The following is a 27,826-nucleotide window of genomic DNA, read 5'->3' as shown; positions in this document are numbered from 1 at the left end:
TCAATGAAGTGTGTGTGTGTATGTGTGGTAGTGGTGGTGGAGGGGGGGCATATTATGGGATGCCTGCCCCCTGATCTCTTTGTGTATGTGTGCGCGCGCGCGCGAGCGGGGTGTGTGTAGTGTGCAAGGAAGAGAAAGAGGAGACGGCGTCGTGCGCACACGCTGCTGCTACACACAAAAAACACGGAAATATATTTAAATTGTTAAGGTAACGGTGTACATACAAGAAAAAAGAGCCTTTAAGTGCTGACCGGCGAACAAACTGAGCCCGGAGTTACTGTTTTTGGAGCCGGTGTGGGACTCAAGTTGTGAGTATCAGTTTTTATTGTTTGTGGGTTTTACTTGAGTCAGGCTGGTTGGGATGCCGGGTGGTTATAAAAGAACCCACCGTGAGGTATTTTATGGGGTAGATATGAGCGTGTGAGGGGGTCCTGTGTTTGATCTGAACCTGGCCGCCGGTCAAGCTCGGCTAGCATGCATGCTAATGAGACGGAAACTAACGATAGTGGCAAGATGGCATGTCAGCGGAGATGGAGTGTGGGCTAATCTTTACGAGCTGTCCAAAGTTAGAGTTATTGTCCAAAAAGAAACCTCGTGTGGGGATTGTTTATTGTCCCGATTGCTGTCTTATGTATATTCACTTCCTTCCTCTCTCTTTTTTGTTCTTCTCTGCCCCCCCACCCCCCTACACTACAACACCTCCTCGACTTGGACGGACTCAAGCCTGGGTCAGAACTCTGGATTACCCTGGAAACTTTATTTAGTTAGCTAAACTGCTAGCTAACTAAAGAAAGAAAGTTTTCTGTTGTCCGCTATGTCTGGAAGCGACGATGAGAGGGATGAATACGGAGCCCCCGAGGACCGGTTAATGCACGGTAAGGCGAGGCTCATTTGTTAGCAGAGAATGCTAATGTTCACGCTGGGTTATGCGCTAGCATGAGCAGATGTTTTTGACATTCACATCAATCATGTTTGTTAGCATAATGCTAACTGCACAATGCGGCTAACTACCGGGTTGCTAACAATAGCAAACCGGCGTCTTTCGCGGCTGAGTATCGTTTTAGAAAGAAGTCCAGTTTTTACCACAACCTGAGGCGGCATGGCTGATGGTTGCATCGGAATGAAGTCACGCCGACAAACCGGCATGTTCCCGGGGCCTAGCGTTAGCCAGCTACCGGTATTTTTTACGTGTCGATGACAAGATGGAGGCAGCCAGTTAGCTTGAAAGCTGGCGGATGACGTTCAGCGGCGTCCCCCTCCTCATGGCCGGCGCCTTCGGTTTGAGTGTGCAAAGGGGGGAAAAGTAATAATGATAATAATACGGAAAGGAAAAAACAACACCCAGCTTTTTATTTAACCTTTCTTTATCCCCGATCACCTTTTAGTTTTTACGTGCAGGTGTGGCCGATGTTTACAGTGTGCTTAATTCCGACGAGCACGCGCACCGTCCGCGATAGAACCGTTGAGAACAAACATTCAGCAAGTTAGCCGCAAATGCTAAAAATCGGTTCCAAACAACAATTAAATCATCAAAAACGGACGACTTTTTGTTCACATGTTTTTAAAAGCTTTATAACAGCAATGAAACAAACGGTGTAAAAGACAACAAACGGTAAAATCATTCTTCTTTTCATAAATATCCATACAGAAACCAATTATTCAGGCTAGCTTTTATGCTCAGATGTCTTACAAAGGTCAAACATTTTCTAATATTTTTGTCTTTCAATTCATATTTTGTTGTTTCTAGTGTCAGTACCTGCTAACTGGTTAGGAAATAAGCGAGCAGCTGAAGTACCGCAACACATATTTTAACTAGTTTTTGGGGTCTAATGCTGCATAAGCTAAAACTGGAAAATCGTTTTCATTTTAGTAAAAAATGTCAGCTTTCAGCTTTCAATGTTAGATGCTGCAGCTGAAAAGACGGTTAAAAATTGCACAGTTTATGAAATGTAGCGATCAACCACTGTTTCGAATTGACTGTAAGCAAATGTGCCAAATAAGTAAAAGACAAGTGGAAAAAAAATCACCCGTGCAATTAAACTAAAGTTACCATTAGTTGCAGCTTTCAAAAATGACAAAAACAAAATAATGTGGGTCAGAAATGTTTTTTCAGGCAAAGATCTCTTGATTAATGAGAGTAAAAGTAAAATCTCTGCAGCTGTAAAGAAAAATGTCAGATAATCAACAAAGGAAGGAAAAACAGGGTTTAAATTTTCTTTTGAGTCCAGAAATATGCCTTTGAATTACTCATGCACAAAAACAGCCAGTTATTAATTGCACTGGAATTGTATATAGGATGTATAATAATGTAATAAAATAGCTGGTGAGTCATTTTCTGTTGACTTCAGTAGAGTTTGGTGCAATTTATAGATAAAAACCTGTGTCAAGGACTTAAATTCAATCTATCAAAGTTCCTTTTGTGTCTTTGTTAGTGTCCTTTTTTTGCACAGCTCAGAATGAACGTCATATGCAGTCTTTAGTTTTTCAAACTTCTGAATTTCTAATAGGTGAAAATCTTGTAATTTAAAATTCCATCAGGAGTCATAGTAGGTCTTCACAAGCACAGATCCCACATGGATCAAATCAGAGTACACAAAATTAGGTCTTTATATCTATGGAGTAAAATAATCTGTGACTCAAAATCTGGTGTTTGTTCAAAAAACATGCTTTTCTTACGCTTTGCCTCAAATAGAAAATTCTACCACTGTGCTCATAAGGAGCTCTGTGTGTTAAACACTTGAATCAGATTAGAATAATTTTTCTTATCAGCTACAGCTGTGCGTCCGCCTACCTACACAAAGCTCAGTTACCTCTATTGACCCAAAAAGTCCCATCTCATTAAATCTTCTTCCTTTCCAGGTGCATCTTTGATGGCGACTTGCCATTTGCTTCTTACTGTAGTCCATTACATTAATAAGCGCTCAGTGCCAGATACTCGATCGAGGTCTTTGCTGTTTGTGAGGCCTGCAGGGGTGTGGTTAAATCATCCCAATGAATCAGTTGTAAATGATGGTTTTAACCACTAGAGCCAAACTCATTTAGTCACTCCCCCTCTGAGGGCAACTTGTTTAACTGGAAAGTAACTCAGACTACTAGTTTAACTGCTAACATCACAGGTCTTTATTCCAGACATCTAACCGTGGTTAACTTTAATGCTTTTTGACACTGAGTGAGACAGATGAAAACCCAGACTTTATTTTTTGTTTTTGGTCACTGCAAAAAGGAGAAATTTAGTTATTTTTTATTTTATTGTACAAATAGAAATAATCAAGTCTTCACAACACTTGTGTCCTTTTGTTAATGCAACTGATGAGCCAGGGGTCAAGTGTTCAGTGTATAGGGTGATAAGTAAACAAAGCACACTAGCACCCCAGAAATAAGTTAAACTGTTACAGCAAATTGCAGGTTACTCATTGGCTACTCAAACCTCAGATGTTTCTGCGCCCTGAAGCTTGAGATCATCGTTTGTATGAGCTGGTCCCAGAGATTGAGTTGTGACAATCTGCTGCTGATCGATAGGTGTCGCTTCTCTGAAAATTGTAGCTGATCAGTGTTGTTGTAGAAAACGTTGAAACGGACAACACAATGATTGTTTGTTTGTTTTTTTTTCCTCCAAAGTAATTTCCAATGTTGTATCAGCCCTCCTATCAGTTACAAATCTCTTTGCTTCTGCATTGATCGACACAACTGTAGGCAAAGATCAAACTGTGCAGATCCCCGTATCTCCCACCTGGTTGCAAAAATTAAGAGTTGCACAAAAAACACACCAAATCACACCAAAATGGAAACTTTCCAGCACAAGGGTGGCATAAGCGAGCATAAACTAAGAGTAGCGTAGCAGACTCAAACATGTTCCAGAGAATATAAATCTGCCTCGTGGGAAGCAATTAAAGGGGAATTCCCTCCAGTTTTAAGAAATTTGAATTTCAGGCCCTGGGATCATAAAACTCGACATCCGGAAGCAAAGCTTCTTTACAAATTCTGTCCTTTCATAGTTCCACTGTGATCTGTAACACCTGCCGGTTACCTGAGAAGTAGCTGAACTGAGAATTAAACAGTCGATGCCAGTATTTAGCAGCCTACAGCTGGTGTTTAGTTTCCAGCAGGATATGCAAGTGTCCTCCGATATGCATGTCATCTTCACGGCCAGCTGTTCATTGTTGTTATCTTTCAGCACAAACACTGACACACAGTTGCTCCTTTGTGCACCTTAACCATGAAATTTCTCTGTTGGCCTGATCTGCAGATGACGAGGAAGAGGAGATCTCTGAGAATGAGACTCCGAAGGTGAGGAAGAAAAAGAAGGCAAAGAAGAGCAGAGAGAGCAAGGGCAGCAAGCGGCGGTCGCGCAGAGAGGTGAGGGGATTATCCCATGAATCTGGGGTGTTTGTATGTATGGGGGTCTCTGGAGATCTAGTTTCAGTTCTGGATTAGAAAGATAAACATGTGATGCTGAGTAACTCTGGAACAGAAGCCTATTCAAAGTTGACGATTTGTTTGCCGATCATTTTGAGTCTCCGTTTGCTCACTGCCTTTATCCTTGTTCCAGGAGCTGCCCATCAGCTCCCCAGAGCCCATGGACTTGGGCGGCGTAGATGATGGTGAAGATGGCGGCCCTGGCCAGCGCTCAGAGAGCGAGGGCAGCGACTATACTCCCGGGCGCAAGAAGAAGAAGAGAGCCAGCAGCGGCAAGGACAAGAAGAGGAACAGTGCCGCAGCGGAGAGGAGCGCCTCCAAGAAGAAAGATCCAGAACCAGAGGAGGATGAGGATGACGATGATGATGATGGCATGGTAAGGAAGGCGAGCAAAGGAGGTCCATGCATTTATTTAGTGCTTGTTGAAATTTTTGGTCACTTTGAAATACTTTGTGACAAAAAATAATGCTGCAGACAACAGCTCTGTTATTCATCGCTGTTATGAATAACAGAATAAAAAAAACAAAACTTGCTATAGTTTCTCTGTACAGTTAGAAGGTTTGTTATTGGTTTAAAGTACTCTTCTCTCCTCTGCGAAGAGCAGGTATTGATAGTTGTACCTGTAATGGAGTCAGCAGCTGTTTGACAAACAGATTTGATGTGAGACGTGCTCAAACAAAGAGCCGATTCTGGCCAGTTCTGAGGCCGCCAGCCAATCGGGGCCCTTGTAGTTAATGACACTCAGTGCAACATAAGAGAGGGTGGATTGGGGTGTGTGAAGACATATGCTGTTACTATGGCAACACCATCTAACGCTTCACTACGGACTTGACCCTGCTTCTTTGTGGTTAGATAAACACAATTTGATTCATTGGGAGAGCCGTGCTGCATCAGGTCTGCAGCTCAGGCTGTGAGATGGTGAGATGGGAAGGAAACGGGGCAGGAAACCAGGTGTTTTTATCAAACTGCTCACCTTTTTATTAGCATTTAAACTTCAAAAACTGGTTTTAGAAGGTGGCAGTTTAGATTAGGTCTGACTGATTAATAAAAGTTAAATTTAACTTATGATTCTGGCTTTAAAGAAAGAAAACACCTTTAGACAACAGAAGAAAAAGCTTTGGACTTTTGGAGGGATCATTAGCAGCTGTCTGCAGCTGGAGTTATTTTTAATGGTTTGCGCTTTGCAGCGACCACAGTGCGCAGCTTCGGAGCTCTTCGGACATCTTGTTCAGAGTTCAGCATATCTAAACTTTGACCTCTGCTGATGGAAAGGAGCCATCCAGCAGGCAGGGAAGACAAAATGGAGAAAAATCAGTTGTCTGAATTAACTGAATTTCTATCGACTATAAGAGGGGAAAAAACATTAAAGATCTTGTGATGTTCAGTACTGGTTTCCCAAGGTGTGGGAGTACCGTGCTGCCCGACCCTTGTGGCCTCCCCATAACTTGGTGGAAGCTAAAATCAGTCTGGAGCCTGCAGATGCCCTTCATGAACATAAAGCCCAGCTCCCCGTGGGGATTCCCTGTGTCCCCCACCACTCTAATAATTGGATTAAATACTCGATTAGCATTTTTGCCATAATTGCCTGAAGTCTGCTTGCTTTAGAGATTAAATGGTTTACCTACGGTGATGAGTGATTTCCAGTCCCTTTTCTGGAAAACGAGCCAAACATTTTGTGAATCCAGTTTCTAAATTGTGAAAAATTCTTCTTTTCATTGTCTTATGTGATATAGACCTGAACTCCTTGGAGGTTTGCACCATTAAACAGTGTGTATTTTAAGCAATCAAAGGGGTCAACATCACCTCATGAATGGCCTCTTTGCTCTGGGCCAGCAAAGAAGTACAGTGATCCTGTGCAACAAACTAACTGAAATGAACCCTCTCCAAGTAACTTTTTCTCCCACCTGGTGTTCTCACATTAAAATACCACTGAATGTCTTTAAATTAAACCACCTGTGTGGATAGTTTAAATCTGAAAAGTATTGTTTTTATTTGCTCCTATCCATTTTTCACCCACCATAAAAGCTGTTTGCATGCAAATGAACTGCTTCAAATTCCTTAGAAACTTTGCAGTATCCAGCTGCAGCATACAGGAGGCAGTGTTTGCTCCACTGTGCTTTTTTTAAAGCTTAGTTCCTTTTTTTTCCTTGAAGTATACAAATTGCATACAAATTTATTAAAATGTTCATTTTTGTCGGCCAATAAAAGCCTGATCTACTTGCCCAGAGGCCTTTTTCAGGGAAAAATCATGTTTGATGCTGAAACTCTCTAGTAATAGTTTGTTTATTTTGATAAAACAGGCTCTCGGTAAGATAAGAGTTGGACAGCAGGGGCAAAACTTCAGTGACAGTGTTTACCGTTGTCATCTTTCCAAACAGTGGCGCAGGCCAAAAAGGACTTAGGATTCCCACCGTGTGGTTCCCTTTGATGTCGTTTCGGTTTGCACCTCCTGATTTTTGTAACCTTTCCAAGACAACAGGTTGATCTGCAAGTAGGGCTGCCACGATTAGTCGACTAGTCACGATTACGTCGACTATCAAAATCGTCGACGACTGATTTAATAGTCGACGCGTCGTTTGAAGCTTTGTAAGATCACAAAAGACGCAGGAATAAGTAGTAGGATTTAAGAGTGTAATAACGGACTGAAACAGAAGATGGCAGCACTGCATGTACAAGGATGCCAGCTGCCGTTACACTCCGAAGAAGAAGAAGCAGCAGTGTCCCAGAATTCATAGCGCGGCCCTGCTCAGTTTTCAACAATGGCGGCAGCTAGTTAGTTTTAATATTACTCTTATTAATCTTTCTGGGTCACAAAATAAACGTTTAACATATTTTCAGGCGAGAATGTAGCTGTGTAAACCTCAAATATCTGCTCAGTTTATCAAGACACTGCATATTTTCAAAAGTGCTCCGACGTTTTCGGAGACGTCTGTTACCCACTAGCTCGATAGCTAGCCGGGGCAAGGCTCACTAGAGCCCGTGAGAACACCGGACTCCCGCAAATCGTTTTCAAACCCACCACTGTCTTTCGCTACTCAGGTTAAACATATATAAGTCAGTTAGATAACTTAAAAATGTTATTGTTTGGCCTTTTTTTTTTTTTTTTTTTTATTTTATTTGTTCCTGAGTAAATCGGTTTGGCTGAGATTAAAGTTATAGTTTATACACGACTGAATAAACGTCAAGCAGACAACTGATTATCAGAAGTGTGAGATGTTCGAGAATATACTCCGGTGTCCCGTTATATTTTAGATAGCAAGGAGTTTATTAAACTTTACCGAAACAATCTGTAAATCTCATTAAATTGAATAAACTATCATCTTGTCTTTATTTTTAGTTAGCACATACCCTAAACACTTAAAACTGTAAGCTAATGTTATATAAGAGCAGATGCTGCTGGTGCAATAAGCTGTACGTTTTACGTCCAATGGATGCATGATCCGATTAGTCGACTAATCGCAAAAATAATCGGTGACTAGTCGACTATCAAAATAATCGTTTGTGGCAGCCCTATCTGCAAGTATTTGAATGGGGGGCGAAAACCTTAAAGAAACCTTTGCAGTTTTGAATTCTTTTATTCATATTTCTGGAATGAAGCGATTCGTTTGTCTTTTAATATATTTAATCACGCATCATTTAAAAGAAGACTGCAGTGAGTCAAGAAAGTATCAGAATATTTTAATAATCCTTAAGGAAATTATGTAAAAAGTTCAACAGGGCTGTGATAATGTGAAGTGATCAGTGAGTCAGTTGTAACCACAGCATCACACTGTAACTAATAATTATTTTGAATTTATCATTTAGTCATCAAAGAATCAAACATAAGGACAAATTTCCATCAAACTCTTAAATCACGTACACAAGTTATAATTTAGGTTTGGTTAACAAGGACGGGAAAGTGAGGGGAAAAAACCAGCAGAACAACTAATAAATGAGTAATTTTAAAGATTCTCATCAGGTTGGTGGTGATCTAATGGATCGACTGTACTCGCACTGAATTATCAGCTTAATTAACAAACAGTCTGATGTAATTATCTTTAGAAGCTTAATGGTCAGTGTCACTTTTGTTTCAGCATTTCGGTTGCTTGCTCAATGCTCATTTTGGAGCTTCTTCACAGGCCACTCAAACCCCTCGGGCATGCAAATGTGGTCAGTGGAGTTGTTATTTGAGTGGCTGTGAAAAGGATGATATTCCATGTAAAAGTCTGTGGAATAATACTTTTGTATATTGTGGGGTAAAATAAAGCCACAAACCACCTATCGGACTCTTTCTGATGCGTAGAAAGGGAACAAAAGTGCTTTTTTGTAGGAGGAGGCTTTTTGTGATGCTTAAGGGCACAGCAGCACCTTTTTAAAAAAAAATCAAATTGAAACCCTGCTGGTTGGTTTTATGCCTCAGATTCATAAGTCACAGTCGGTCCCACATGTTGGTCACTCGGTCTGTGTGTGATCGGTCGTTGCCGTCCTCGTTCAGCAGGAGTTTATTGCGTAAAGCTTCTTTTTTGTGAATAATGATGTTCCGAAATAAACACACCTCCCGTTGTGTTGTCTCTGTGGCACGCACTGAATTGTGGTCGCTTGATCTGTGCGCTCTGTTATCTGATCAGATCCATATTGATAACACTTTACAGCACTAACGTGGTTTTGAGACACTGTAGGCTCTTTTACCTGCGTCACAGGATGTTAGCAATAATCTTTCACTTTGTTTGTTTTTTTGTTTTTTTTAATGAAGAATGAATTTTGTTTCAACAAAGGCACCAAGTGAACCTGACTCATTGTTGTTTGCATATCAAAATTCTTAAATTTTCCTTGTTTTACCTGCCAGAGTAATGGTCCATTCCCACTCAAGGTATTTGTCATATTAAATTAAGAGCAGAAGAAATACTGCTGCAGTGTGGTCCTCAGAGCAGAACTGGGAACACTGGTTTTGACGTAAAACCAAATTGCAGGATGGATAGAACCATTTTGCACTGTTTTTTGTTTTTATTTAGTGGTCTTGTTAAAGTGCGCATTAAGCATTTCCTCATGTGTGATACACTAACTGGGAACAGGAACAGGGGAGAACTTTTCTTTTGAATAGACTTTAGGGTTTCCCACAGTTGGATTCATTTTGCGGCGAGGGTGGGACATTACAAAAAAACATGTGAGAGGCATTAATACAGTATTTTATGTTTTCATTTGTGTCCATTTGTTTTTTATTTGATTTTAACAATTTGTTTTTGTATTTTTGTTTCTGCAGGAGCCAAAGTCGTCATCTCAGCTGCTGGATGACTGGGGCATGGAGGACATTGACCACGTCTTCACCGAGGAAGACTACCGCTCTCTGACCAACTACAAAGCCTTCAGCCAGTTTGTCAGGTACATGGACGGATTTGATATAAAGTCCTAGATAAATAAAAGTTCAAGTGTGTGGTGTCGAGAGCTCGTGCACGGGGCAGGTGTAACTGTTTGTTGACTTAGGGTTTTAAAGGGATGTTGGACAAGAGTGTAACAGAAAGGTGGTAAAGTTAATTTTAGCATCTCACAGAAAGCTGCCACTTCCACTATCCTCTGTTAATCAGTCCAGCATCACTTGCATAGACTCGTCCACAGCAAAAATATAAATAATGATAATTCAGTTTCCTGCTAGTTTACATCGGAAATGCACAGAAACAACAGAAACCATCTCTAACTTCGAGCATTGCTTCTGTTGCTCAATGCTCAGGATGTAACCGTGCAGACTTGTCTGCACAACAGCTGATACCTAGTGAACACACGTGACCCACAGCAGCAAAAAAGGATAAACCATCAAAACATTGAACTTTGACTAAAATAAACTCTGCTAAATAAGCTCATCGTGATCAGTAATCAACCCACTGACTTGTTACTGTTCTTTTCCATTCTTCATGCAGTCAGCTACATGTGTGCCATTTGTTTGATGCTAAAGGAACTCGTACCCGTTCTTAAAATTTTATTTCCTGACACCTGTCTCAGGCCCCTCATCGCAGCCAAGAACCCAAAGATCGCCGTGTCTAAGATGATGATGGTTCTGGGCGCAAAGTGGCGTGAGTTCAGCACCAACAACCCTCTGAGGGGAGCTGCCGCTGCCAACGCCGCCCTGGCTACCGCCAATGTGCCGGCCGCTGTTGACACCATGGTGGCAGAGGTCACGCCGCCCGCCGCAGCACAGCCACCTCCGGCAGAGCCTCCTCAGGCTCCTGCTCCTCCGCTCCGCAAGGCCAAGACCAAGGAAGGCAAAGGTATGCTGAGCAGGAGAGGTCACATGAAAGGGTAAAATTTCAGCCTCCTGTATCTGTGTGATGCTAAACTGAATTTTTTTTTCTCTTCTTTTTTTGTTGCCGGCAGGTCCCAACGCCCGCAAGAAGTCAAAACCCGCACCAAAACCACAAGAGAAGAAGAATAATACGAAAACAAAGAAAGTGGCTCCTCTCAAAATCAAACTAGGGGGCCTGAACAGCAAAAGGAAACGCTCATCAGTAAGTATCAAAATATCATCATCATCATCATCATCATCATCATCTGCCTTTTTTGTTATTAAACCCACCACTGTGCCCAGTACAGAATAGTGTTTTTAACCAGTTCATTAAAAAAGCGGGGAATAGGTATTAGTTGGAAAATTAGCTGTTCAATAAGGTAGTGCAGTAAGAGGCACAGGTCAAAGTTCATTCAAGCATTTCCGACGAGTCAGGTTACATCAGCTTGTTTAATGATACCCTGAAGCCAAGAACAAAGCTGTCTGTGCCTCTAACTCTGAGGAATTTATTTTGCTTTTGCTTTTATTCGTTTTGATTAAGTTTGTGTTACACGTTACTCCAAGTAGCTTCAGAAGAAATCGTGAATCTTATTCTCTTAAGCTGAGGGAACCCTGTTGTATCCTAAATGTATCCTAAAATCTTGTGTCCCGTGTGCACAGAGCGAGGAGGATGAGCCCGACGTGGACAGTGATTTTGATAACGGCAGCATCAACAGCGTGGCGGTCTCTGAGGGGTCAAACAGTCGCAGCAGCCGCAGCAAAAAGAAGCCATCCAAGAGCAAACCCAAGAAGAAGAAAGGTGCGTTTTTAAGACTGACGTGTAACTCAGGTGTGATGAGCCAGTGCTTCTGTGCTTGCTTAAACAGTTGCTGATGGGGCGTACCGATTGAAGATTGCAGGTTAGCTGTGCAGTAATGACTGCGTTTGGGGTGAAGTATTAGAAGTGTGTGGGGTTCTTGACGACATGAGGAGGAGCACACACACACTAATCACTGCGCCTGAGTCAGAGGAGTTTGGTATATTTAGAAGGACGATGTCTTCATCAGGCCTGTCGCCTGCTGATGCTTCTTCTGTAGCTGTTGTCACAGGATCAAAGCATCGCTCGGATGACGTAGTGGATGGAGTCACGTGAACTGAAAGAGGCCGGAGTCCTCGCAGACACCCTGCTGTGTAGGCGTGGAAACGCTTTTAACTGGTTAAGGTTTTAGCTGCAGATGGAAAGTAAAATTTGCGCTGGGAGATTATTGGATTACAGTTTTTGGCCGTGAGTGATTATGAAGATAAGATAGTCAGGATATAATTATTACAACCTTTCATTTTCACTAAAAAGAAGTTTTTTTGTTTGTTTTTTGGGGGGGGGTCTTATAAATCTAATGCACAGATTTCTATAGAGCTGTGCATTATAGAGCTGTGTGGTTCTGGCTGTAGAAACTCAGACTTGCGAGCAGTTTTGATCAGCTTGAGGACATTTGACAGATGACAAAGAGAGCCTGCTGCTGTAGAGGATGTAAGGTTGCTGTAGAAGAACCTGTGGAAGGATTATAAAGGCAGCCTGTAGCTCCTTTTTTTTTTTTTTGATGTCTAAAGATCCGGGTTTTGTGGTGTGACGCTGTATCTGTTGCCTTGAGGCTTCAGTTATCCACCACCCTGCTTTGTGGTTGCTGAGGGTCCTGTGTTATCTAGGCCTCTTGTCGCCTCATCTCCATCCACAGATTGATTGATTGATTGATTGATCATACTTTATTCATCCTGAGGGAAATTGGGTTAAGGCTGCCAGCCGTGCCAGCGCCAGATGCCCTGGTGGAGACCAGCGAGACACCTTCCAGTCAAAACATCCTTATTTGAACCTTCAATCTTAAACTGGAAGACTTTGTCTCCTACTATGTGTACTATGTATTTCATTTGAATGTCCAAGGTTAACTTTGGTGTGCTGACTGGAGTAGCCAGGAATCGAACCGTTTCTACCTACTGATTTATAACTGTGTAACTATGATGTTTTATATCAAGATTAGTTATTGATCAAAATAATGATCATTGGGGGTTCTACCATATTTGAGCAGCCCTCCCCTAAATGTACTGGAATACAGATGGTCAGTCTGAGCTTATTTCTATTATTTCATTGTTGTCCGTCGACCAAATAAAGGCAACTTTATTTGGCTTTTGTTCAGCCAGATTCAGACGAGTGAGTTTAACACACTCCTGTAGTTTGCGCAAATGTTTTGTTTTTGGTGACACTTTAGATTTTGATCAAACACTTTTAGCTCTTTTTTTCTTTTCTTTTTTTTTTTCTTTCCTCCCCACTAACCCAAACTTCATGGTACTGTTGACTTTGGTCAGCAGGCTGAAATTCTGAGTGTTTTTGTTTCTGGCTGTGTTTCGGTGAGATTGGATCTCTCGCGAAAACAGATATTTACTTCATCACAGTGAAGCCCGTCAGATTCAGTCTGTTGGTGTCATTGAGAGAATCTGAGCTTGAGGGGAAAGACTGACTCACTGAGTAGGTTTTCCTCTGACAAACAACATAAACACACAGCTCAGTGTCATAAACACCGAGCACGGATCACAGCACATATCACTTCCTGACTCTTTGTTAACGTGAGACATTAGTAGGTGTAATACTTTTTGTCCTTCCTCATCAGATGCAGAAGATGGTGACGGCTATGAGACGGACCACCAGGACTACTGTGAGGTGTGCCAGCAGGGTGGAGAGATCATCCTGTGCGACACCTGTCCCAGAGCATACCACATGGTCTGCCTGGACCCTGACATGGAGAAAGCACCGGAGGGCACCTGGAGCTGCCCGCACTGTGTAAGAAACTCACTTGACAACTTACTCCACCTTAAAAAAATAATTACCCTTCTGAAGGTTAGACAAAGTACATAAAGTGGCTTCAGCTGCTTAATAATGGACATTTTATTTTATAGTGGTAAGATCAGGAGGTTCTGGCTTTCTGACGTTTAAACAAAAGTGCATCTGTTTGAACACAAAGTCTGGGTTCAAACATTTAAACGATTAAAAAATACCCAGATTTTCAGCGTGGAACGGTTACAGTTTTTCTTTAATTTGTCACTGGTAACACGGTTTCTTTTTTTTAAATTATTAGACACCAGTTAAAATAGTTGGAAACTGTAGAAGACATAATGACAGTAGAAACATTGTGATTAAAGGTCAAAAAGCATAAACCTCTGCGATTGCAGGAAAAGGAGGGCATCCAGTGGGAAGCCAGAGAAGACGGCTCAGATGGTGAGGAGGACAATGGAGACGCGGGTGACATGGAGGAGGACGACCACCACATGGAGTTCTGCCGAGTTTGTAAAGATGGCGGAGAGCTGCTTTGCTGCGACTCGTGCCCCTCGTCGTACCATATCCACTGCCTCAACCCGCCGCTCCCCGAGATCCCCAACGGGGAGTGGATCTGCCCCCGCTGCATGGTGAGTGAGAGGGCGGTCAGGGTTAAACGTGGTGATTGTACTAACATGCTTGATTGGTATTTATTGATCATGTGGTCAGTTATGGGATTCTTTAGGTCAGAGTGGTTTTAAAAATAAACAGAGAGGGAGAGAGAGAGCGCACATGAAGGAGATTTGATAGTAAATAATACCTTGTGCATTTTGTTAATATACTAGTTCCCTCTCAGTACCCTTGTTGAGTTTCGGCAAGTGGCACAAGTTCTCCACCAGTGCAGGTTTTGGTTGGGGAGGCCTTCCAGAACACAGGGGAACAAGAACTACAGCGGTGGCCCTAAATGGTAGAGGTGGAGTTTTTTTGTTGGAGACTAAAAGCCAATGAGTGACATCAGGGACAACAACAATAATGACCTGACTAACCTGCCAGTAGGAAAACACTAGATGGGAGGAAGTGGTGTTAGCTGGTTAGCAGTGATTGAGGGGGTTGTCCACTAGTAAACTGATCATGTTGTTGTTATAGACATTAAAAAAAAGAACATCTGTCCCATCAAAAGTTCTTTGAAGTTTGAAGTTTTCTGTAGCGATAACTTATTTTTAAAGCTGAAACAGTTTTAAATTTTAGTGGACCAATTTTTTTCTTTTATATCAGTTTTAATTAAAAGCATCCAAAAAGACTTAAACATTTACTGTCCCCCGCTCCTCCCCTCCAGTGTCCACCCATGAAGGGGAAGGTCCAGAAAATCTTGACATGGCGCTGGGGAGACCCCCCTCCTCCCACACCGGTGCCCCGTCCCCCAGACCTCCCAGCCGATGCCCCCGACCCCGCCCCGCTGGCAGGGCGGCCTGAGAGGGAGTTCTTCGCCAAATGGTGCAACATGTCCTACTGGCACTGCTCGTGGGTCACGGAGCTCCAGGTGTGTACAGCTTCAGGAAAGCTTTAAATCTCTCTGATCATTGAACCTCATCCTGAAGTTTTTCTTGTGCATGTTGTGTAGCTGGAGCTGCACTGCCAAGTGATGTTCAGGAACTACCAGAGGAAGAACGACATGGAGGAGCCGCCGCCCATCGACTTTGGTGAAGGAGAGGAGGACAAGTGTGTCAAGAGGAAGAGCAAGGACCCCATGTATACACATCTGGAGGAGAAATACCTCCGCTTTGGGATTAAGATGGAGTGGCTGATGATTCACCGAATCCTTAACCACAGGTCAATCTGAGCTTCTTACGGACACAACGGTGCACGGATTAGACTTCAGCTCTGATACTGTACTATTAATAAAAGTCACTTTTTTTCTATCAGAATAAGTTCTTTTGAATTCATTATAAACTTTTGTAGATTTAGATTTTTAGATTACTTCATTAGTGTTTACACGATCTCTAAACTTAATCTATTTAATTTTATTTTATGTCATTCTCACTGTTCTGGAGTGAATTATGTACCAAAGACAACAAATGATTTTGATTAAATCTTCTTCTGCTCGTTTTTTTCCCCAGTGTGGACAGAAAAAATAACGTCCACTACCTGATCAAGTGGAGAGAGCTGCCGTACGACCAGGCGACCTGGGAGGCCGAGGACATGGACATACCAGAGTATGACACGTACAAACAGCAGTACTGGAACCACAGGTGGGTTAAGTTCTGCACAGCTGTGTTAACAACCTGAAACTTGCCGCTTTTTACTCATAGTATGTGTTTGTTCCAGAGAGCTGATGATGGGAGAGGAGGGAAGACCTGGGAAGAAGATCAAGGTGAAAGGAAGAGTGAAGCGGCCTGAAAGGCCTCCTGAGAACCCGGTGATCGATGTAAGTTCTAATTTATTAAAGTTGAGTCTTTATCATTTGTGAGGAAATGAGTCCTAAAACTCAGACATTACCAAGAGTCGATGGGTTTTAGGTGACTTTATGGTCACTGCATTGGTCACAACTACCCTGTTACCAGGGTGTATCGTACTTCCTGCACTGTTTTCCTGAAAGAGAAAAATCTCCACATCAGTCGTTAAAACAGGAAGTAAAGATATTAGGTTTTTAAGTCAAGCTTTCTCCAGAAAATCTCCACCATTAAACTGATATTGTTTAATGGTGGTAAAAACCAACACAGCCGTGTTCAGCCTAGCTGCGTCCCACTCCCAGCCATACTTTTAAATAACAGTTGGTCTTTCTAAGTTCTGGTTACCATTGAACATTTCTGAATTCAAATTCAACAACAATTATCTAAAAGCATAAAAATAACCTTGATGCATGAACATCCTCCAAAACCGCTCGGTTTGCCTCTAAAAGGGACTGTTTTTTTAATACGGTAAAACTAAATGGCACTCAACTAGGAAGTGTTTTCTTCTACAGTTGACATCCATCAACTGACATCTTCGTGTTTGGTTGTGCTCTTCCGTGTGCACAGTTTTTAGCAACTTTGAGGTCAACATACCACGAGTCAAATGCCATTTAGTTCCATATGATTCATGAGAAAGCCAGTACCTCCAGAACTGGATGTGCTGCATTCCAAAATGCAGATGAATAAATCCCCACATGAATCAGCGGGAAGAAAATGTTTAAATGAGGTTATATGCCCTCAAATTCTTCCTGATATTCCCGAGGCCTGGCTGTCTTTGGTGAAGTGGGTTCCTTCTGCTCTGTTGTGGGAGGGTGGGGGTCGGGCACCACCTCTGTGGAGCAGGGTTGTCCAGTGCTACCGTGGCTGTGTCCTGGCACCCTTGGTGTGCCAGCTGGTTTCAGTTCTGGGGTGCGGGTCTGTTCGCTGTCCCTCAGCTCCTACTCTTCCTGGTGTGGTGCTGCATGGGTGAAAGCAGGATGTGCTGCCCCTGCTGTGCCCACTTAGAGTTTCTGGGTGGTCTTGATGCCACACTGCCCATAGTTGGAAATTTATATTTTCTTTAAATAAAAAAAAAAAAAAAAAAAAATCCCTTCTGATATTCCTGATTATAGGGCGCTTTGATTGTGTCTGCCCTTCTTTATAAATTGTAATTCTTCCGTTGCCAGCCCACTATCAAATTTGAGCGTCAGCCGGAATACCTGGACAGCACGGGGGGGACGCTGCACCCCTACCAGCTGGAGGGACTCAACTGGCTGCGGTTCTCGTGGGCTCAGGGCACCGACACCATCCTGGCCGATGAGATGGGTCTGGGAAAGACGGTGCAGACCGCCGTCTTCCTGTACTCGCTGTATAAAGAGGTGAGTGGCTGTGAGATGCTGGATTATGTTATGTCTGTGGGGCGGCACATGCTGAAGCTGTAACTCTATATCCTCTTTTGAGGTTAAAAAGCTTTGGGGCTAGCTCTTCTCCGCCTTTTTGTTGTAAATTTGAGCTTCTACTAGAACCAGGCTTAAAATGTCTTACTCGTGTGATTTTTATTTACTTTTTTTTTTTTTGTTGTTGTTGTTGAATTTAGTTTGAGATGAATTAATAAAATGAATTTTTTGGTTCAGCGCTACAACTCAGCGGTGCTCTGTGTGGCTATGTTATTATGTCTGTAGGTGGCTGTCATCCTGTTGGCTAGCAGCCATCCAGCCATTTTGTATAAACCAGGTGAAATCTGACGACATTAAGCTGGATCAGAAACAGTAAACCACCGCTCATCATATGTGCGGCTGCTGCCACCTGAAGGTGGGAGGCCAGAATGCACTTCCTGCAAACTTCCTCCACCTGAGCTTACTAGGATTTTATTGACAAGATTTTTAGTTTTTTATTGATTTCTGGCTAATAGATGGACTAATTAGTGGAAATCAGTGATCGACTGCCCGATCGAGATGTTGATATTTTTGTAATGCACAGAGTATTTTACATTCCAGATTAGTCAAATTTGGGAATCCCAAGAGTTTGTTGAACACGTTTATTTACAAGAGTGATTATTTACCAGGTTTTCTGGCATGGAGTTAGGACCAGTGGGTCTGGGGCAAAGGTGACCTGCATCTCTGTATGATGTTTTACATTGATGTCCTGTCTCCTCATCCAGGGTCACTCCAAAGGGCCGTTCCTGGTCAGTGCGCCCCTCTCCACCATCATCAACTGGGAGAGAGAGTTTGAGATGTGGGCGCCTGACATGTACGTAGTGACGTACGTCGGAGACAAGGACAGCAGAGCCGTCATCCGGGAGAACGAGTTCTCCTTCGAGGACAACGCCGTCCGAGGAGGCAAGAAGGCCTCCAGGTTGAAGGTGAGGAGATGGCGACGTGAGTGGTGGAAAAAAGACAATGGCAAAAAAAAAATAGCCTGAGAAAAAATGTTCAAACTTGAGTTTGAGTTTTTGTGATTTCCTCCAACAGAAAGATGTATCCATCAAGTTCCACGTTCTGCTGACGTCCTATGAGTTGATCACCATCGACATGGCCGTCCTGGGCTCCATAGATTGGGCCTGTCTGGTGGTGGACGAGGCCCACAGGCTAAAAAACAACCAGTCAAAGGTACAACACACAGAGGATGGGTGCTTTCGCGCAAGCGAATCATTTTTCAGCAAAAACGCGGGCAATAAAAATCCCAGAATATAATAACAAAACAAAAAAAACAGTTTTGTGGTTGAATCAGAAGTTTGTCTGAATCATTGGTCTGCTTGTCGGCATGGTTACTTCAAACAGCTGTAATAAATCTGTTGTGAATGCGTCTGAATTGAAAACATGTGCAGCTGCCTGTGAATTCTCACTCAGCCTGACCCTGTTATAAACATTTTTGTTTCCCCCTGCTGTAGTTTTTCCGCGTGTTGAACAACTACTCCCTGCAGCACAAACTGCTGCTGACTGGAACTCCTCTGCAGAACAACCTTGAGGAGCTTTTCCACCTGCTCAACTTCCTCACACCCGAGAGGTTCAGGTGAGCCTGAGCTCTGTTGTAAAAATGTATCGGTTTACTGTCAGATAAGTAATGGAATACCTCAGGTGTGATCTGGTTTCTCTGTCATTTCCTTTTCTGCAGTAACTTGGAGATCTTCCTGGAGGAGTTTGCCGACATTGCCAAGGAGGACCAGATCAAGAAGCTACACGACATGCTGGGTCCGCACATGCTCAGGAGGCTGAAGGCTGACGTCTTCAAGCACATGCCCTCCAAGACCGAGCTCATCGTCAGAGTGGAGCTCAGCCAGCTGCAGAAGTGAGCCGGGGGGGTGGTGCAGCAGCTGGAGAAGAGAGGTCAGGGGAGGATGGATATGAGGCTGAATGTTTGTGTTCTGTTTGCAGGAAATATTACAAATTCATCCTGACGAAAAACTTTGAGGCTTTGAACACCAAAGGAGGAGGAAACCAGGTTTCACTGCTCAACGTCGTCATGGACCTCAAGAAATGCTGCAACCACCCCTACCTCTTCCCCGGGGCTGCTATGGTACGACACAAACACCAGGGAGAGACCATTATTTATTTAGGAAGGAGGCTGTGGACGGCTCCTACTGTTCTACCTTTGGACAAACCCCTATGCAATTTATGAAACCTTAACATTTGATTGGTCCCAACAGGAAGCTCCAAAGATGCCCAACGGGATGTATGATGGAAATGCTCTCATAAAGTCTTCAGGGAAATTGATGTTACTGCAGAAGATGATGAGGAAGCTGAAGGAGGGAGGACACAGAGTGCTAGTTTTCTCTCAGGTAAGACACCGGACGTCTCAAACACTCTGATACTAAAGCTAAAACAGCTTGAAAGACTTTTTATCTGTATTAAACTAACCTTTGTAAATTTTTTGTAGATGACTAAAATGTTGGACTTGCTAGAAGACTTCCTGGAGAACGAAGGCTACAAGTACGAGAGGATTGACGGAGGAATCACGGGAGGGATGAGACAGGAGGCCATTGACAGATTCAATGGTGAGTTGATCCTTATCTCACCTGCTCTGTTCTCTTCCTTCACCTTTCATATCTTTTCCACTCCTGTGTATCAACACTGGCCTCATCACACCTGGAAAAAACTGCTTTCCTATTGGAAAAACTGGAATAACAAATGAAAGCTTTGCAGTTTTCTTGGAATGCTATCCAGGGGGCCGAATTGGGTCCTTTTGTAGTGGGCAGAATGTAAACATCACCGGTTTTAGGATTGTTTCAGTTGATTTACTAAATCTTACTCTTGAAGCAACTTTATTGTCTTTCCTACTTCATCCTTCAGCTCCTGGTGCTCAGCAGTTCGCCTTCCTGCTGTCGACGAGAGCCGGAGGTTTGGGAATCAATCTGGCTACTGCCGACACCGTCATCATCTACGACTCGGACTGGAATCCGCACAATGACATCCAGGTACAGTCGGAGAGACATTAGTCATCACTCTCACATTCACCCAAACCGCTTATTCACACATGTATTTTTGCTTTCAGGCCTTCAGCAGAGCTCATCGTATCGGTCAAAACAAGAAGGTGATGATCTACCGATTCGTCACCAAGGCCTCAGTGGAGGAGAGGATTACTCAGGTAAATAAAAGCAGAGTCCCACAGAGTTAAAGTCTTGGCTGGTTGCTCTTATAAAATTTCCCTCTCTCCTTACCTGCTCCGCTCTCTCCAGGTTGCCAAGAAGAAGATGATGCTGACTCACCTGGTGGTCCGGCCCGGCCTCGGATCCAAGACGGGTTCCATGTCCAAGCAGGAGCTAGATGACATCCTCAAGTTTGGAACAGAAGAGCTGTTCAAGGATGAGGGAGAAGGTGAGGGTGGAGGGAAGCTTGGGAGAAGACAACAGAAAGAGAGAGAGGGAGGGAAAATTATGTGAACTGAAGTCTGTGCGTCTGCAGGTGAGAACAAAGAGGAGGACAGCAGCATCATTCACTACGATGACAAAGCCATAGAGCGACTACTGGACAGAAACCAGGATGCCACTGACGACACGGAGCTGCAGAGCATGAATGAATACCTGAGCTCCTTCAAAGTGGCTCAGTATGTGGTGAAAGATGAGGAGGAGGAGGTGAGCGGCTGAGCCCATCAGGAGTGACCTTCATACACCCAGCTCCCCTTTTGTCCTTTTAACCACCTTCTTCCTTCTCGTCGCTCAGGAGGAGGAGGTGCAGCGTGAGATCATTAAGCAGGAGGAGAGCGTGGATCCAGACTACTGGGAGAAGCTGCTGCGTCACCATTACGAGCAGCAGCAGGAGGATCTAGCCCGAAACCTGGGCAAAGGCAAACGTATCCGCAAGCAGGTCAACTACAACGATGGCTCTCAAGAAGACAGAGGTGAGGAGAGGATGTCTTCTTCTACTCCTTAAACTCTGCAGATATTTCTTTGGCTGTCTTACTTTTTAGAGATGGGGAAAACAATGTTTGATATGTATAAAATAAAATGGTCTAAGAGCAGATTTAGTTTTTATGCTCAAAACATTTGAGGAAAATGCGCCTTAGAGTTCAGAGGTTTCTGTGAGGAGTTTCTCCTCTGCTGAGGGGGGAGGCTTGAGTTTAAGGTCACTTCTCCCTCCAAGTGTCTCTAACCATGATGTCGTTGGTCGCTTTACATAAGGGACACAGGTTTTCGCTTCTCTTCACGGCTCAGTAAAGTGAAAGAAAACCACCTGATGAAAGGGATTTTGAACATTAATGAAAAATAAAAACAGGAACATCCATCCTCCTGTTCTGCCTCCTCACACGCCCTTCCCCCTTTTTTTTCTCCTCCTCACTTTTCACCTTCTTTTTCTACTTCCCCTTTCTTCTTCTCCATTTCCCCTTTTTCTTCTTCTTCTAACACGCCTCCCCTTTACCCGTTTCTATTATGAGTTTTTTCCCCCCCTTGACTTCTCCTCTAAGGTCAAAGGTCAACTTTTCTGAAAAACTCCTAGGATTTTCAAATTTATACCATCTACTAGGAGGCTGATCACTGCCCCCCCACCCCTTCTGTATTCGTACTGAACTGAAGTTGCATTAAGAAAGTTTCAAGGTCCAGTTAAATTGTTTAAACACTGAATGCCAGATGAATGTTAACCTCCCGTATCATGTAACTACATTACCCACAACACACAGCAGTGAACTGCAACAATCTCAGCCTGATTTAAAAGAAAAACTGTAGATTACATGAAGCAAGCTGTGGTGTGCGTACGTGCAGATAGAGAAATGATGAAATTTAAATCTTCCTTTTGCTTTTGTCTCGAAGCTGATTGGCAGGATGACCAGTCAGATGGCCAATCAGATTACTCGGTGGCGTCTGAAGAGGGCGATGAAGACTTTGACGAGAGATCAGAAGGTAAAAACTTGGTTAACTTGTTTCCTGAGGTCCAGGATGAAATGTTTAATATTTGCTGTGTAAATTTAAGGCAGTCTAATTAGTGCTGGTTACTTTACATAAAAACAGAATCTCTGGCTTCACTTACTCACAAATTTGTTCTTTTTTTTGGGAAAGCGACTCGTGTTAGACCTGCAGAACAGAATGTAATAACTAAATGTTTAAACGACAAACAACAGAAACTAACTGTATTATAAGCTTTTAACTCAATAAGCTCTGATTATCATTCTGTAGAGAGAAAAAGGAAACATTAATTTTGAGTGTTGCAGCACGGTCTGCCTCCCTGCAGAGTGTTTCTTATCGTCTGTATAATCACCAGCGCTGTTTCCTCTCTGCAGCCAACTCTCGCAGGCCGAGCAGGAAGGGCCTGAGGAACGACAAAGACAAACCGCTGCCTCCCCTGCTGGCCAGGGTGGGGGGCAACATCGAGGTGAGCGTCTCAGAGACTTGAAGCTTCAAAGATCTCAGATTATAATTGTTTCAGTGGTGACCTTGTTCTTTGAATAGTCTTTAAGGTATAATGGGGGTATATCTTACAACTTCTTTTCAAATATCGTGGACCTTTTGACACATCTTTATGTCCGTAACAGTCTGTTGTTTCTCTGTATGTAAACTCTAATGTTTACCCCTCTGATGTTTCCCAGGTTTTGGGATTCAACTCTCGGCAGAGGAAGGCCTTCCTGAACGCAGTGATGCGTTATGGGATGCCCCCACAAGACGCCTTTACTACCCAGTGGCTGGTCCGAGACCTGCGAGGGAAATCTGAGAAAGAATTCAAGTGAGGATCGCAGCCTTAATACAAACATGTGGTTTCCACTGAAGACAGTGAAGTGCTGATCACGGTGGTCTTCTGGCACATTTTTAAACTGATGTCATAAAGCTTTTTGTTGCTTCGTTTTTTTTAACCCCCTCAGGGCCTACGTGTCTTTGTTTATGCGTCACCTCTGTGAGCCCGGGGCCGACGGGGCCGAGACCTTCGCAGACGGCGTCCCCAGAGAAGGGCTGTCTCGACAGCACGTCCTCACCCGCATTGGAGTCATGTCACTTATTCGCAAAAAGGTAATGAAGGCAGTCTTTCTTTCATTTGTAATAAGAGGCTAATGGCCGTAGATCGCCTTAGGGTTGGTTCATAAGCTTGTTTTGAAGAACTTGTGTTTGTTGGAAATGCATTTGAAGCTAGAAATGAACCAACAGTCTGCAGCAGGAATTTAATTCTCTGCTGTCTTCATAGTTCGACTTGAGCTTTCAGGCTGTTTCTATGTGTAAAAACTGTTAACGGTCACATAAAAGTACAGAAAACCTGCAACACTTTGGCTCATCGGACCAAAAACAAAACGTTTTTTTCCATCTTCCAAGTAATGAGAGGTTTTTGAGGATGAGTGTATGTTTTTCTTTTCACTTTTTATTCTGTCTGTGTAAACTCGGTCATGCTTTCCTGTTTTTTCTTACTAAACTGGGATCTCTGGGTTTACTGGAGTATAGCAGTATAACATTTAATTCAACAGGGTTTTGCAATTTTTGCTTTTAAATGCAAGTTGACGTTACCTGCAGGGACTCTGGACACACGAATAACGGAAAAGGGAAAACAAATTATGCTTAAAAGAAACTTTGTCTGAATATTTCTCAGTTAAAGGGATTTTTTTTTTCTTAATTTTTTTCTTTGAAAGGTTGTTAATGATTTTTAGAGTTAACTAAAACTCTGAGTGTGCCTGTAACATCTGTGCTGAACTCCAGAGCTTGTGTAGGAGACCTGTTGTACTTAGACTTGTTAGCTACAGGCTGCGCTCAGGAGACCGTCTTTAGTGAATATGAATGAGTGGAGTTGAAGCTAAAATGAGTTAAATCTGGTTTCAGGGGGAAAACTCTGGTTTTGTTTTCTAAATGCAGCATTTCTAATGTGTTTAAAGTAAAAGCTACTTAATTTAGAAGCTGGTAGAGGAAAAGTCAAAACTGAACAATTTCAGCACACCCAGTGGTAAAATGCTGCCCCCTGGTGGTGAAAGCTTTGGTTTAAATTTACAGAAGTTGTTTACAAAAAACAGGATGAAAATAAACTTGGTCATGTTCTCAGGAAATGCTTGATTTGAGATTTTTAAAAAAAAAATTTTATTTAGTTTCTATTTTGTTGAGCGATCTGTAGAGACATCTTGCTTTCTTGCTGACGCGCTCGCCTGTTTTTCAGGTTCAGGAGTTCGAGCACGTAAACGGTCAGTGGTCGATGCCCTGGATGGCCGAGCTGGAGGAGAACAAGAGGGCCGCGGCTCAGCCCGATTCTCCTGCAAAAACGCCGTCCACCGGCACCCCTGCCGACACGCAGCCCAACACACCTGTGCCAGGTAACACTCACACAGGAGCTAAACCAACAAACACACAAGTCATACAGGATACTTGATGTGTTTGTGATGAAAAATAAAGTGCATAAAAGTAGAGCAATGTCATGAGATGCTTTGTGTTTGTAGTCGACGACTCCTCGAAGGACGGCGAGAAGGACGTGAAGAAAGAAGGCGAGGCAGAAAAGAACGGCAAAGAGGCCGGAAAAACCAGCAACGAGGTAAAGACTGAGTGCTGTGAATGAAATCGGGTTTATGGAGTTGGAAAGAGGAAGGAAAGATTTTTAATCTTCCACGTCTCCGGCAGGTGATCGCCATCCCAGACGATGATGAGAAGAGTCCGTCAGCCGAGCAGGAGAAGAAGAACGGGGAGGAGCCAATGGAGACAGACAAGCCGAGCAACGGCGAAACAGAGGGCGTGAAAGAGAAAGAAGGCGAGAAGATGGAGGAAGGAGAGGGTGAGAAGAAGAGTCCAGAGGGAGCGGCGGAAACGAAGCCCCCCTCAGAGGCAAAGACAGAGGGGTCAGAGGTCAAACCTGAGGATACAGAGGTCAAAGGTAAAACTAGTCACTAAGGATTCTTCCTGTTTTAATTTATTTTTTAATAAAACTTTAGAGAGTAAGTGATAGAGATGCACCTCATTTTTTGTTCTTCCTTTTTTTTTTTTTTTTTTTTTTAAATCTTGATTTCAGCAGAAGAAAAGAAGGACGAGAAGACAGAAAAGATGGACACCACGCCTCCCGCAGATGAAAAGAAAGGTGCCGATAACGTTTCCTGTAGGATCTCTCAGCTCTCTCTGATGCTCTGCTGTCGTTAATTGTGAATCCTTTTTCATCATCCCGCAGATGTGAAGGAGGAGAAGGAGGCTCAGAAACCGGTGGACGCGGCGGCCAAACTGCAGAACGGAGACGGCAGCAAGGAGGGAACGGCGTCTGCCGCCGCTGCCACGGCGAGCGGAGCCAGTGAGGAGAAGAAAAAAGCCAAGACTCGGTTCATGTTCAACATCGCAGACGGAGGATTCACAGGTACACGCTGGCTCAGACTCGAGCACCATTCATTCGAATGTTTTCAGTTCAACGCTGACTCACGTGTTTCTCTCAGAGCTCCACTCTCTGTGGCAGAACGAGGAGCGCGCCGCCACGGTGACCAAGAAAACCAACGAGATCTGGCATCGCCGCCACGACTACTGGCTGCTGGCCGGCATCATACAGTATCCTTTGCACACCTGTCTGTCTGTTTGGTTTCCCTGGAGACTAAAACATTAGCACTTAATGTGAGATCAGAGTCTGTTGTTTCCTTTGACCTCCACCTCCTTCAGACACGGTTACGCCCGCTGGCAGGACATCCAGAACGACGTCAAGTTCGCCATCCTCAATGAGCCTTTTAAAGGAGAGATGAACAGAGGAAACTTCCTGGAAATCAAGAACAAGTTCCTCGCCAGAAGATTCAAGGTACAAAAGATTTGACTTTAAAGACATTTTTTGTGATAAATACTTGTTTCAAGATGGCATCAACACTGTTTGTGTTTCTGATCCTTTTCTTCCACTCGTCTGAAATTCGATGTTACAGAGAAAATGGATCAAAAATCTTTGAACTGACCAGAACATTTAACATAAAATAACACTTTTTTTCACCTATGCTGCAGCTGTTGGAACAGGCGCTGGTGATCGAGGAGCAGCTGCGACGCGCCGCCTACCTCAACATGTCGGAGGACCCCTCCCACCCCTCCATGGCCCTCAACACCCGCTTCAGCGAGGTGGAGTGTCTGGCCGAGTCTCACCAGCACCTCAGCAAGGAGTCCATGTCCGGGAACAAACCGGCCAACGCCGTCCTGCACAAAGGTAACGACGGTTGTTTTTAGAGTTGCACTCCTAAAAATATCAACTTTGTCTGATTTTAAGATGAAAGCACCTTGAGAACATTAAAATAAGTTGTGAAGAAGCTCAAAAATAACTCTAATCTATGTGTTTGTCCTCCCTCAGTGCTGAAGCAGTTGGAGGAGCTGCTGAGTGACATGAAGGCGGACGTGACCCGCCTGCCTGCAACCATCGCCCGGATACCGCCAGTTGCAGTCCGACTCCAGATGTCTGAGAGGAACATCCTGAGCCGCTTGGCAAGCCGAGCACCTGAACCACAGCCGCAGACACAGCAGGTAACTAAAACACACACACACACACCTACACACACACATACAGAGAGATGACATCTCTCTGACCCCGCCTCTCCGTTCCTCCCCAGCAGATGTCGCAACAGTAAGACTGAACGTCGGCTCTTTACCTCGAAAACCACCCCCTGCCTCACCTCGACATTCCTGATTGGTGCACAGGAGAAAGACAGACTGCGCACCTCAAGCTTGAAGCCACGCCCACTTCAATTTTTGGGGGTTTGTTTGTTTGTTTGTTTAAATTACCCCCACCCCTGAGAAAAGGACTTTACAGAATTTTTTTCCCCCCGGAGGATCAAATCCCCCTCCCCCCTCCACCGAGAACGAGGCTGTGGACAGAAAAGCTGTTTTATTTTTTTCCTCCATTTTTTTCAACTTCTGTATTAATATTATTGATATAATGTTATTATGATGGTTTTTTTGGGACCTAAACAAAATAAAAAAATTAAATGAAGTTTTGTTGGAGCTTAACTGAGTTTTTATGATGATCACTTAACTTTTTATATCAGGTGTAATTGTTTTTCCCTGTGTTGTAGCAACAATGATGTTAAAGTAGGGAGGTGTGAGTGCTGCAGATGTGGCAGCTTTGTGACTTAAAGCTGTTGAAGATTTACAGACATTACAACTTCACTGTTTTTGTTCACTTTCTCTGGGTTAAAATTCGTCCGGTTCGTTGTGATTTGCATTTTTAACTTCACCTCACAGAAGTCTCCACCTTGTTGAGCAAGCTGTCTCCAGGTTCTTCACAGCAAGCCACGGCTGTACCTGTTCAACTGCTCGTTAACACAAATATCAAATTAAATGGCTGCCACGTTGTTGGTTGGCACATTTGGGCATGTAGGAGAGGGGAAGAAAGGTGAGTGTGAATGTGGAATGGCGGTTGTTGTGAGATGGGCTGGTCCGAGTTTTTTTTTTTTTTTTTTTTTTTTTTTTTTTTAAATTGCTGATCTGCTTTGGAGATGGTTACATGGGTAAATCCAATGTCCAAAAGTCCAAAATGGAGAAAATATCCAGAATGCAGCAGAGTACTTGTTAATGTCAGAGGAGCTGACCTCTTCAAGCTGACAGGAAGGCAATAG

General features: G+C 43.5%; 1 protein-coding gene across 4 annotated transcripts; it reads left to right on the top strand.

The window, feature by feature from the left end:
• Nucleotides 1–27,201, top strand: chd4a (chromodomain helicase DNA binding protein 4a). 4 transcript variants are annotated; one of them, XM_031729428.2, is made up of 41 exons: nt 1–308; nt 724–875; nt 4,247–4,356; nt 4,550–4,792; nt 9,656–9,774; nt 10,390–10,655; nt 10,762–10,892; nt 11,330–11,468; nt 13,309–13,478; nt 13,868–14,101; nt 14,788–14,991; nt 15,073–15,281; nt 15,569–15,700; nt 15,777–15,876; nt 17,068–17,259; nt 18,042–18,242; nt 18,352–18,489; nt 18,771–18,892; nt 18,995–19,168; nt 19,255–19,396; nt 19,527–19,658; nt 19,757–19,874; nt 20,170–20,294; nt 20,372–20,464; nt 20,556–20,694; nt 20,782–20,951; nt 21,040–21,217; nt 22,125–22,214; nt 22,592–22,683; nt 22,898–23,031; nt 23,168–23,312; nt 24,436–24,589; nt 24,713–24,804; nt 24,891–25,140; nt 25,279–25,341; nt 25,429–25,608; nt 25,685–25,793; nt 25,902–26,034; nt 26,229–26,424; nt 26,566–26,735; nt 26,822–27,201. In XM_031729428.2, exons 2-41 carry the CDS (start codon nt 815–817, stop codon nt 26,837–26,839), a joined length of 5,868 nt encoding a protein of 1,955 aa, XP_031585288.1. In that variant the 5' UTR covers nt 1–308; nt 724–814; the 3' UTR covers nt 26,840–27,201. The 4 variants fall into 4 exon arrangements, with proteins under 4 accessions (XP_031585288.1, XP_031585270.1, XP_031585279.1 ...); XM_031729410.2 differs by having other exon boundaries at nt 3–308; nt 25,276–25,341; XM_031729419.2 differs by having other exon boundaries at nt 5–308; nt 25,276–25,341; nt 26,825–27,201.
• The last annotated feature ends 625 nt before the right edge of the window (nt 27,202–27,826 follow it).

The sequence above is a fragment of the Oreochromis aureus genome, linkage group 22 (genome assembly GCF_013358895.1).
Source record: "Oreochromis aureus strain Israel breed Guangdong linkage group 22, ZZ_aureus, whole genome shotgun sequence".
NCBI classification, from domain to species: domain Eukaryota; kingdom Metazoa; phylum Chordata; class Actinopteri; order Cichliformes; family Cichlidae; genus Oreochromis; species Oreochromis aureus.
This window is presented reverse-complemented; position numbering and strand designations above follow the sequence as displayed.